General features: G+C 47.8%; 1 protein-coding gene across 4 annotated transcripts in view; it reads left to right on the top strand.

Moving 5' to 3' along the window:
- Positions 1-12,121, top strand: part of Hasp (Hig-anchoring scaffold protein) — an 810,838-nt gene that overhangs the window by 793,065 nt on the left and 5,652 nt on the right. For 3 of the 4 annotated variants that reach the window (XM_065432843.2, XM_070523594.1, XM_065432840.2), the window contains 2 exons: positions 339-518; positions 8,859-9,035. In XM_065432843.2, coding sequence (XP_065288915.1) covers positions 339-518; positions 8,859-9,035 — 357 coding nt within the window. The remainder of the gene's footprint in view (positions 1-338; positions 519-8,858; positions 9,036-12,121) is intronic. The other variant, XM_065432842.2, reaches the window with a different exon arrangement.

The raw sequence follows: 12,121 nt of genomic DNA, 5'->3' as shown, positions 1-12,121 counted from the left end.
GTTGCTCAGTGGCTATGGTGTTGGGCTGCTGAGCACGAGGTCGCGGGATCGAATCCCGGCCACGGCGGCCGCATTTCAATGGGGGCGAAATGCGAAAACACCCGTGTGCTTATATTTAGGTGCACGTTAAAGAACCCCAGGTGGTCAAAATTTCCGGAGTCCTCCACTACGGCGTGCCTCATAATCAGAAAGTGGTTTTGGCACGTAAAACCCCAAATATTATTATTATTCTCGTAGCCGTGCATGCGTACTTGTGCAGCGTTGCTGCCCAACGTCATCTTGCTTATACACCTGCACACTTCAATATGCGAACTTTAATTACCTTCCTCGCACTGCAGTGGCCGAATGCCACGACATCACCGGCGCCTCGGATGGCCTCGTCGTGGTAAAGGCCGAGCAGCGGGCAGTCGGCTCCCGGGCGCACTTTTCCTGTCCTTTGGGCTACGCCCTGCGGGGACAGGCGTCCGTGGAGTGCCTCGACACAGGCCAGTGGTCCGGCTCACTGCCGCGCTGTGAAGGTGTGTACCTCAGAGGTGGAAACAACGCACCTCATAGCAGGACACTGTCCCAGGTTGCGCCTTCTAAGGGTGAAGATATTGTGTGAGACCCAGAAAGGAGAAGGTACACCGCTGTGGCGTTGTTTCCTTTTGCTATATTTGCGCTAGTTATATGACGGCGCATGTCAAAGAACCCGACAACGTACAGTTTTTCTCCTTATCATACACTGGCGTTTTCCGGCGGCAAAAAAAAAAAGAAAGAAAACGGGGGAGAGTATTTTCGTGAATCTGTCTGTGTTTCCTTTAAAATGCGTGGAATGCGTGGCAGTGTCATATGCTCAACGCCAAAATATTAATAAAAGCGCTTCTTAGTCAGACAAAAGACTTATCCTTTACGGCTCTTTGCATACTTCATGTCGTAACTTTCCCATAGCTACAACTTTTACATGAGCTCTTCAGTGCAGACGTTGCGCAAATACATACAGCGGAAAGTATTTTCTGGGAACGAGCATTCGAGTAATGGTGCGGCAGCTTGCGGTGCTCTCCCTTGCTACGGCGTTCTCGCTCGATAAGGAGCGGGCAGTTTGTCAAAGTGTTGCGTTCACACCATTTATCACGCGACCTGTTGATATGTGGAACCTGGCTGTGTAGGGCTGGAAAAAGAGTGTAGCAACAAAATTTATGCTCTCACGCTACGATATTATGCACATATCTGAATTACAAGGACCCGACGGATAAAAGTAGACCGTGTTGACAAAAACGATTTGCGCAGCCCACGCGCAGCTTTGGAATAATTACACAGCAAATTTGTCAAGCTATTTTGGTTGTTGTCGTTGTTGTTGTTGTTGTTGTTCAGCGCATTCGTCATTACGCATCTCTCGATAGCAGAGACTGCAGGTCGACTCTGTTCCTTCCATTGCATTCTTCACAATCGGCTGATGGAGGGTGCAGGGAGTTAATTCGCAGGTAATTTGTCTGGTTCTTCTCCTCTGCTACGCGTACAACGAACGGGTACGTGAAGACCTTTAGCGAACCTCTGCAAAATAGCAATTTTAAATAAACGCGAACCTTATGTGCCATTTGGCGAAACCATGTGCTATATTGTGAGAGCCAGTCATTCTTTCTCGTATAGCTAGTAGTTTTGTACTTGTAACTTGCAGGGCTTTATTTAAATTTTTATTCTTTGTATGCAGCCATAGCGGTGACAAGACAGAGCGCTCAAGCGCAGGAATGCAGTGCCAGATGTTATTATGCGAGCGTAGCAGATGCCTTATACGAACGGCCTCATTTTGGGACATCGGTGAAGCCAGTAAGCAGAGCTAAGTACAGCTGCAGCTGCGTCGACTGCCACTGCATCTTTTTCTGAACGCTGCCGGGCAGCATAGCGGGCAAATCTATTGACCCTTTTCTCGAAGCAGTTTGCTCTAGAGAAACAAGATGGCGCTTTCGGCGGCGCGCCACACGTTGCCTCAGCGAAAGCGCGCGAATACGAAACCATCACCTCTTCTGCCCTGCTTCTGTGCGATCAGCTGTCAGAAATGCACCTGCGTTTTCGCTAACGCACTGTGCTCCATTCATGCTGCAAAATATGGAGCGGTGGAGTGAAGACGTGTGCAGTAGTTGACTGCAAAAATTGTGACTGGCATATTAACGAATCAATCTGTGTGTCCACGTTCACGGATCGCTGCTACATAAGGAGTGGCTGTGTTACCGCCTCTTCGCGATGCACGGCTTCTATCGAGGACAAAAAATAAACTCATCCACAAGCGTCGTAGCACTAACCTCCAAGGAAGGGACTTCAACCCCGGAATGTCCGCACGAGTGAGTACCGCTCGTTATACAGAAACAAAGGGAGTAGCGCCACTTCTTGGCATATAGTAAGATTCTCAAACGTTATTTACATACATCCACCTGAACGCGCACGCAAACTTACACCCAGTCTATCTCCAACGTATCAAGAAGGGAACGGGTGCACACTTGAATAAATGCGCCCAAGCACGGGTGACGGCGACAACAGCGACAGCATGCTAATGTTCGAAGCTGAACGTTTCGTAACGGTCCACACAATAAACGACTCATCAGCGATAATACATATTTTCTACAAGCTATTACAACGTACAGAGCATCTACATTACAAGCATTGCGTCCATCAAAAATAAATATATCGCAATTGAGCACACCCGCGAGCGATCAGGCAAAAAATAAACAATCAGATAGTCAGTCCCCGGGAACTTTACTGAATCACAAAGGGGACAAGCCACTGCTTAACTATGTTTGCTAAATAAAGAACGAAGAGTTAATCACACTGATACAGACTGATACAGATTCAATTCATGAGCGGAAAGTTAGGATAGCTTGGAGTACATACTTAGCGCCGCTTTTATTACCAGCAACGTGTGCGCTGCTCGCACCGTTTGGAAAAAGCGTAATGAGCTCCGAAAGCGCTTACATGTCCTTTGAAGCTGCAACCAACGCTTCGCGTGTCGACCACCCAGTCACTGTCTAATTTATCCGCCGAAACAGAGGCTTGCAGTGCCACGCAGGCGTCATATAGATCCATTGTAAAAACAGAGGCAACGAGGCAGCTGAGGCAAGCAATGGACGCGTCACCACGTGACCAAACATGGCAGCGTCCACGGGATCACCGTGAAAAGGGTCAATACGAGCGAATGTCAGCTGAGGTACATTTTAGAAAACGAACAAGTACTCGCCTTCGTTTTCTGTACATTCCGCCGCCCAAAATTTCCTTCTGAGAAGGCACCTCAAGTGGAATAATGTTTTCTAGCAGCGTTATAATTGATGACAAACAAATAACTAACATTAACAAATAACATTGACTTTCACACATTTCGCCTGTTTAAGGTCATCACTGTGCAAGCCAGCTAACTAGGTGTAATTGTGTTCGCTCGTTTTATTCAAATTAATGTCAAGCAAAGGAAAAATCCACATTTCTCAGGCGCTATATTGTACAGTTATTCCATTCTGACTTGGTCGCAATCCCCTGGCGTCAAATGTACGTGACATCCAACGCAAGTATTGGCGACCCGCAAGGTTGTTTCAACAGTCCAATCCAACGCCCTCCTAGCTTATAGGAGGTGACTTTTGTTTGGTTTCAAAGCGAATAATATTGCTTACCGCGGCAGGTTTTAGAGCGAACTACTACGCCATGTCTCGCAAGGTCCTTCATCGCGTCGCAATGACCTTGAGCCACTAGAGCGCAAGTATGACAGGTGTGACGTCACGACACGTGATCCACTCCTGTCAACCTCCTGTCAAACCTCGCTGCTGACGTACCACGTCCTAGGCTAGGGTTTAACGGCTGCTTCGCCGGCGCTTCGTCGCTCAGTTGGCTCAGTCTCACCATGGGTGGTGCGCCGGCTGGGCCGTTTGTGCGTGCGCTTCAGCGCAAGCAACAGGCTTAATCCAATTATCCAGTACACATAGCTAGACGGCAGGCTGCGAAATCTCAAGCAAAGTTGCCTGCTGACACACTGAAGTAAAGGAAGGCCAGATTAGCACGCTATATAGAAGCAATTACCAAGCTCGGAAGCGTGCCGAGATCGAAGCTACTACAGTTGCCGCCGTCGTACAGCAACACGAACAACAAGGAGAAGCAGACGAAGCCGTGGATACAAGCAACGGCACCCAACGAACGTTTGACGAACCACACCCTTCGGCTGGCGGCAAGCTCGACTGCGACGCCAGGTTTCACAGTGACTTCACGGACAACCCATTCGGCAGCGTGTGTAACGTGTGCGAAGAGACAATTGGCCTCACTTTAATGGAACACTGTGTGCATAGTCTGCAAAACCAAGCCGAACAGACCTTTCGCTCGTGATAACTAGGTTTAGAAGAGTTAACCCTCAGCCATTTTTCTTATCTATTTGGCTGTCGAGAGGCGAGGAGCGCGCTGAAGAGGAGAGGACTTAGGTTGGGCCGAGGTAGCGCAGTGAAAGTAGATAACCAGGTGAGGAGAGTGGCGCCGGCGTCTCCGATCGGTCCGCTTCCCCTTGCTTAGCTTGCGGTGGCGCGTCGACGATTGGGATGGCGTAGAACAGGGCGTTAGAAATGCCGCCAAAAGCTCAGTGAAGATATGGCAGAAAGATGTCGCATACGTGCCGAAAGGGCTCGGCAACGTTATACCGCCAAGCAAAATGAAGCTGTATTTCATACAGCTCCATTTAATTAAACTGTTTCCGCACAATATGACGCCTAGTTTGCGCGAATTCACGGGTGAATATGTTAGATAATGGGCACACTGGCAATGTTCTTCCGTCACCCTCTCGCAGCAACTGCTGTTTCTGAACCGTTGTGCAGTAAATATTAGTTCGGCGTTTTCCCTCTGTATTTCGCTCTGTCCGGTCTAAATTTGCGCAGTAAAACCATGTTTCATAATACTCGTAGCCAACTTTAAGCCCACCTTAGAGTCTCGAAAACCCGCCGTGGTTGCTCAGTGGCTATAGTGTTGGGCTGCTGAGCACGAGGTCGCGGGATTGAATCCCGGCCACGGGATTGAATCCCGTGGCCGGGATTCGATCGCATTGTGATAGCATTGCCATCGCATTCGATCGCATTTCGCCCCCATCGAAATGCGATCGCTGTGGCCGGGATTCGATCCTGCGACCTAGTGCTTAGCAGGTGAACACCATAGCCACTAAGATAGCACGACGGGTCAGTTGCTTTAATGAAGCCCCTATATAGTTATCGCTTGTCTGGACGCTCCTAATCGACGTCGCGGGATTCGACTAATCTAGAGTACATGGCGCGCATTCACAAAAACCTCTTGCGCTATAAATGTTCGTATTTGTTCCAGCCAATCCTGACACTGGACGCATTACAGTTAGCGAAGGCGACAGGCCAATGACAAAGAGCACTCAGGAACAAAAAGCTTTATGAATTCGGCTGCAAGGGCCACATTCACAACGCTTTTCGTTCATAAGCGTTATTTGCCATTGCCTGGCAGTCTTCACAAATGATATTGTTACGTGGAAGCACAGTATGGAAACTATTTACAAGGTGTATTCTTAAGGGGTAGCAAGCACTGGACAACGTGGAAGCCAGCCAACATCCAGCAAGGCACGTCGTCCTCCTCAGATCAGCCAGCGGCCGCTTAAAGACACGTCCCACTAAATTCAAAGGTCGGCATCTTCTTAGAGTAGCACGTAGAAGTATGTACAACGTCAAGATTGGTACGAATTTACGAACGTAAGAGCTCTCTGTAAATGCAGGCCCTGATTTCCGATCGTCATTTTTAAAGGGGCAAGAGTTATAGTTTGTCTCTTGCATGAAGCGATCGCCTAAAGCTTAGTACGTATACGTGTGAATGACATCATAACTTGTCTTTCAAAAGCATTTGAAGCAAAGCTTATTAAAAGACAACCTGGAGCCGCAAGTTTCTAACAAATACGCTTTCGATTTTAAAACAGTCACTGTTGGCGTAGCTTAAAAGTGTCGCCAAGGGCAACCTATCCTAGCGCCACCACTGGAGAAACCGGCGCTGCTATCGCTGTGACGTATAAAGTGACATTGCGTGACTCGAGTTCGGGCCTTTGCCGAAGCCAACGCAGCTTGCTGTCTGGGTGATTGAAGTCTTGATTCTAGGTTGGTGGATAAACGTGTTGCATTCCCAAGCGTGCAGTTTAGAGAGAGAGAGAAGCTTTAATGATATGCTGTAGATGTGGTGCATTTTATTCGCCCACTGACGCAGCGTGGTTTGCTGATTGGTGCCACAGTGCCGGATGTATTCGACGGAGCCCGGTGTGAGTTTTCACCCTTACTCCAAAATGAAGCGGCAGCGAGTACCTTGGCTGATGAAGTCACTGAAAACGAAATAATATTGGAAAGCACATCGTTGCTTAAACACTATCACCCACACCCACGTGCTCTCACATATACGGCAAGTAATAATAATAACAAGTTAATAATATAATTTTAACGAAATAATATGGTGATCATAAGGGTCGAGGAAGCGATGCACCCAGCGATTTTTGTGTTTTCGCCTTGATATGACATCGTCAAAATACCGTACGCAGAGATCCATGCAACTTGCATGCGCGTACACGTCTGAAGCGTGGTTTGAGGAGACAAAAATATAAGCTGTTGAAGTTCCACGTATCATAATAGACTGATCATATATCATCGCTACGCCATAATTCTGGTAAAAGTGGCAAGCCACCTCCCCGGGACGAATGCTGTGAACAGTACTGCTATATTTCGACAAAAGTCGGTGTAACTACTTTTATGAAAGATCATGCGAACTGAATAACCAATATGAAAGCAGCAGGTTGTTCGCTCTCTGAAAGCCTTTGCTACCATCCATACGAGGCCGGAATCGATGTACGCGCTAGGTTGTTTTGCAGCCAAGACGCCACACACACAACGCTCAAAATATGCCAACACTCGGAATTAATCATGCCTTAACCGCTGGAGATACCTAGATTCTAGAGATGCCGAACACTTCGCAGCCGGTATCACGTGACGTCGCTTTCTCCATCATGGAGAGATTCTAGCAGATGGCGCCATGGTATGTCCTTGAGGACAGTGCCACTACCAGGCCTCGGCAGTAGTGCCAGATAAACAATTAATTTCTCGTCTTCACTAAATCTCCGTGCTCCTCGCTGTCGCAGCGTGCTTGCTGACCGCTGCTGAGGGACGTGAGCAGAACGTCGCTTCGAGGAGTGCGGCTTTGCATCCCCTGCTGTTAATACTACTGCTTCGATGCCTCTCACAGATCTGAAACGTTGCATACGAAAGAAACTGCTAAACCACTGGCAACGCATGTGGGACGCAGAAATAAATAACAAACTGCATGTGACAAAGCCACAGTCAAAAAAAATAATTATAGGGTTTTACGTGCCAAACAACTATCTAATTATGAGGCACGCCGTAGTGGAGGACTCCAGAAATTTCGACCACCTGGGGATCCTTAACGTGCACCTAAATCTAAAAGCCACAGTTAGTTTCTTGGCCCTCCGCAACAAAATCACGGCGAACAGATGTCCTATTCTGTCGTCTCAGAATAGGACACACATTTGGGACCCATCATTTTCTACTTACTGGAAGTGAACCTCCAACCTGTGGCAGATGTGGTCAGAGGCTGATCGTACTCCACGTGCTCCTGGAGTGTCGGGAAGCCGAAACTGAGAGAAACATTTACCGCTTGCATACCGTTATTACATACCTCTACACCCGGCTATGTTTCTTGGTGAGGAACCGCTTTTTAACACCAAGGCAGTCCTCAACTTCTTAAATGATGTCGTTCTACATGTTATGAGCCCATTAAATTCGTAGAGCATCCTCGCTCCAGAGGATGCCGCTGCGATAATTTTGCATAGCACATGCCTCCAGGCCCTTGTGTTTCAAGGGCTCTAAAGAGGCAGTAGTGCTCTAGTATATCTTATAGCCTGATATATTTTACACATCCTATCATTCTTTTGAAATGAATCTCAATGTTCATAGTACAAGTCATACGTCATCACCATAATCTTATTATACAAATTTTACGCACTTTAGAGCGACTATTTTTAAGGCCTCTTTACAGCCACTACACACCAACTTCATAGAACTCATAATTACACTGCGAACTCATTACCACGGACATGGCGCTCTTTGGCCATACTTGGCCCTTGCGCCATTAAACATCAAACATTCATTCAGGAGTGCGGCTTTGCGCTCGCTGCACCCTCCCAGTTTCGGTTTCGCGCGCTCCGAAGCCGAAATTTGTCGTGCCAGAGTTCCGCGGATAATCGCATTTTTTCAGAACCAATAGTTGATATAGATTGCTCGGAGTTTGCCTCAATTTACAAATTACGATGAGCCCGCTGAAACTGAATTTCTGTTAATTATGGACTAATTACTACGTATCATCCATCACCACGTGGTCGGCACCTTTGACGGCATGTCTCCGAAGGAACGGTCCTTTTATTTCAGAACAGCTATTTTTAGATGCTACTTAAAGTCGCCATGGAAACACCCCGTATATGTGCCGCCGTATAGCGTGCTTAGCTGTCTATCAAAACGCCTTTTTTTCTTTTCGAAAGCAGAATGCTATCATGGTTAGCAGACGCGCTCACTTATGGAATAACCGAGGAGGAGGAAACAGACAATTCCCTTTCATAATGGAAAAAGAAAACAACGCCGAACTTGTACGAGAATAATCAATTAACTTCTACACTGATGTATGCTGTTACATGTCGAGAACCCAACCCTGAGTGGTGCTGCTCTTTTTTTTTTCTTCCGGCAAAAGAACTGCGCTTTCTGCCGTGGCCCTCGTGTATACACGCGCTAATGCACCGCGAGCTTTGACTGATGAGAGCACGCTCTTTCCTCTCTCTCCTTTTGCCCTAACCTGGCGGCGATCAGAGGTGGTGTGTTCGGCGTTGCCGGCGCCCGAAAACGGCTACGTGGAGAGCGAGCATGGGCCACAGTACCGCGGCGGTCAGCAAATGCAGTTCGTCTGCCGGCCAGACCACATGATGCTCGGCGCGGGCGTGCTCGAGTGCCTGGACAACGACCGCTGGAGCGGCATCGTCCCCAAATGTACGCTGCTGCTGCAGCCGCATCGCGTGCTTTGCGCTCTTGATTTATTTGTTCGTTGATTTGATTGACTGAGTGCAGTGTCCTGAGCTGCGTCGGCGTACTTGTGACGGACGCATTATTTATCTGCCATATCTGCCAATCAACCAATCAAATGAATCAAATCTGCCAATTTATCTGCCAATAAATTAACATTCGCTCTTTTACAATGAGATATTTTTTCTTTGTTTAATGACTGTAGGCAAATTGAAGGTAGGCTAAATTAGGAGCTGGCTATTCCAAGACACAATTAAGAAATATGCACTAGACCTTTTTTCATATAGCACGCAAACATATATGTGACAGAGGCACAATTGAACATACTAAGCCTACAAAAAGACGGAAATGTAAACAAAAGAGCAAATAAAGCTAACCAGAGAGGCGTCCCGTATACCATTAAGTAGGAGAAGTTAATACCACTATGCAATAAAGACACTATTATACAGGCACACTCGATTGTCATGTTGTTCAAGTAAACCTGGAGCAAACATTCAGTGTAAGTACAGTTCACAACAAAGTCTACAAATCAAATCAAATAGCTTGATGTCCCTTCGTAAATCCCGCAGGGCAGTCAAAGAATATTTCTATTTTGCGAAGCATGACGACCACCTACTTTGATACAGAAGGAGGAGGAGGAGACAAAGGAGAGGAAAGACAGGGAGGTTAGCCAAAAATCATATCTATTGAAGGGTACAAAAATTAAATTCTAGGGTGTTACATGTCAAACCACGAGGCATGCTGGAGTGGAGGTCTCCGAATTAATTTTTCATCTCCTAAGTTTCTTTAACGTGCACCCAATGTAATAGCGTTCTTGTCTCGCCATAAAAATTCGGCCTTCCCGGCCGGGATTCGATACCGCGACCTCGTAACCTGCCGTGATTGCTCAGTGGCTATGGTGTTGGGCTGCTGAGCACGACGTCGCGGGATCGAATCCCGGCCACGGCGGCCGCATTTCGGTGGAGGTGAAATGCGAAAATACCCGTGGTACTTAGATTTAGGTGCACGTTAAAGAACCCCAGGTGGCCGAAATTTCCGGAGTCCTCCACTACGGCGTGCCTCATTATCAGAAAGTAGTTTTGGCACTAAAACCCCATAATAAAATTTTTTTAACCGCGACCTCGTGCTTAGCAGCGCAACTTCATAGTCACTAAGCCACCATGGCGGGTGCGAACTTCTTGAGCAATTGCATTCGCTGTTCATCATATTGCGAACGTCAGACCGTGGACGTCAGACCATAGTGCTCCGCAGAAACATTTGGGGCGCGATCGGAGTTCGTTGCTCGAAACGCGCGTTCAGTTTGCGTTCACTTTCGCCTCACGCGATTGGCCGAGCGCGTGAGGCGAAACTGAACGCAAATTGAACGCGCGTTTCGAGCAACGAACTCCGATCGCGCCCCTGGAGTGAGATAGTTTGGGCAGGTGGACGTTGTCCTCTTTTTCACGTGGTGCAAAAAGTGAGATGTAGTATATGCCACGTCCAGCCGTAAAGTGTGCACAAGGGCGATATACGGTCAGCTTTTAGGATTACTGAAAATCGAACTGTGATATAGGGCCAACTCTATACAGCAATGAAACAGTTGGGCACATTAAAATGTTCGCTGTACAATTCTCTCGTCCTCCTCTTTGGCTGGTATGTGAAAGCTCAGCGAAACTTACCCGCCGTGGTTGCTTAGTGGCTATGGTGTTATGCTGCTAAGCACGAGGTCGCGGGATCGAATCCCGGTCACGGCGGCCGCATTTCGATAGGGGCGAAATGCGTAAAGACCCGTGTACTTATACATTTAGGTGCACGTTGAAGATCCCCAGGTAATCGAAATTTCCGGAGTCCTCCACTACGCCGTGCCTCAAATGAGAAATGGTATTGGCACGTTAAACCCCATAATTTGTTTTTTTTTATTTTCAGCGAAACATGGAAGTTTGAGCCGGCGATATTGCTTATCGCGAAAAGGAAGCTGACGGCGGCCCGTCAGTATGTTGACGGTACGATTCCGAGTAATCGGAATGTCACCGCAAAGGACGATGTGACCGAAACCCCTTTCTGCCGCTAAGACTAGGAACTGCTCAGCAGAGTTGGGGTTCCTGTATAACTTCCTGCCCCGTTACTCGATCTATGAAGACACGACGAACCTCGAAAGCAAAGCGACATGCAGACAGCCCTAGGGCGAATGGCGCGAACGTTATTGAGTCGGGCAATAAGTTGCGCCAACGTTCCACCACATAGAAGCGCCCAAAATGGACGTTCCGCACTCGGTATCACGGCTGTCGCCACCCATCTTTCTCAAAGCCAAGCCTGCCGCACAGATGATTGCCCTTCGGCCGGCAATTGCTTTGTGCCCTTGATCTAGGCGCTCGATTTCCGAGGCTATCAAAAGGTGTTTCGTCAGCAAAGCGCGTTTTGCGAAAGAACGTCATCATCCTCCTCACCTCGCCACCACGAGCCGCCTTTCGTAAGTGTTGCCCAATCATGACATGGTCGGCGCCTCGTGGCTGCCTTGAATGGCGATAGAACGCGTAACCTGCGGAAATTCCGTAACGATCGAATATTTCGCTCTTTGACAACTTACTATAGCGTCTGAAAGCATTCAATGGTGTACATATTTATTCGAAAACGACTTACTTTTGTTGACACTCGCAGCTGCTTATACCCCGGTCGTGCATAAAGTCGTCTATTTCGGGTCCAGAAGCGCTGCATCACCACTCATAAATATTCCGCACAGTTGCGACCCCAATGCGCACACAATAGATGACACCAGACGGTGCGACTGATAGAGGTGCTATTAAGGCGCTCGAGTGTATTACCGCCTCTAGGACCGAATTCACAAAGCTTTTCGTTCGTAAGAGCTGTTTGTGATGGGCCAACCGACTTCACTAACATTTCCAACATTGCGATTGGCTGACAACTGCTCTGGCGCACAGTCCTTGCACAAGAACTGTTTTGTAAATGCCGGCCTTGGTAGCCATAATGTATAGTCGCTTATAGTTGTTTATTTACTGCGACAATATGAGAAGTTTGGCTACTGAAGATCAAGCCCGCTAGCCCAAAATTGTAGC

Source organism: Dermacentor albipictus, chromosome 1 (assembly GCF_038994185.2).
Source record: "Dermacentor albipictus isolate Rhodes 1998 colony chromosome 1, USDA_Dalb.pri_finalv2, whole genome shotgun sequence".
Classification (NCBI taxonomy): Eukaryota; Metazoa; Arthropoda; class Arachnida; order Ixodida; family Ixodidae; genus Dermacentor; species Dermacentor albipictus.
The sequence above is the reverse complement of the archived record's forward strand: the minus strand, read 5'-3'. Positions and strand labels throughout refer to the sequence as shown.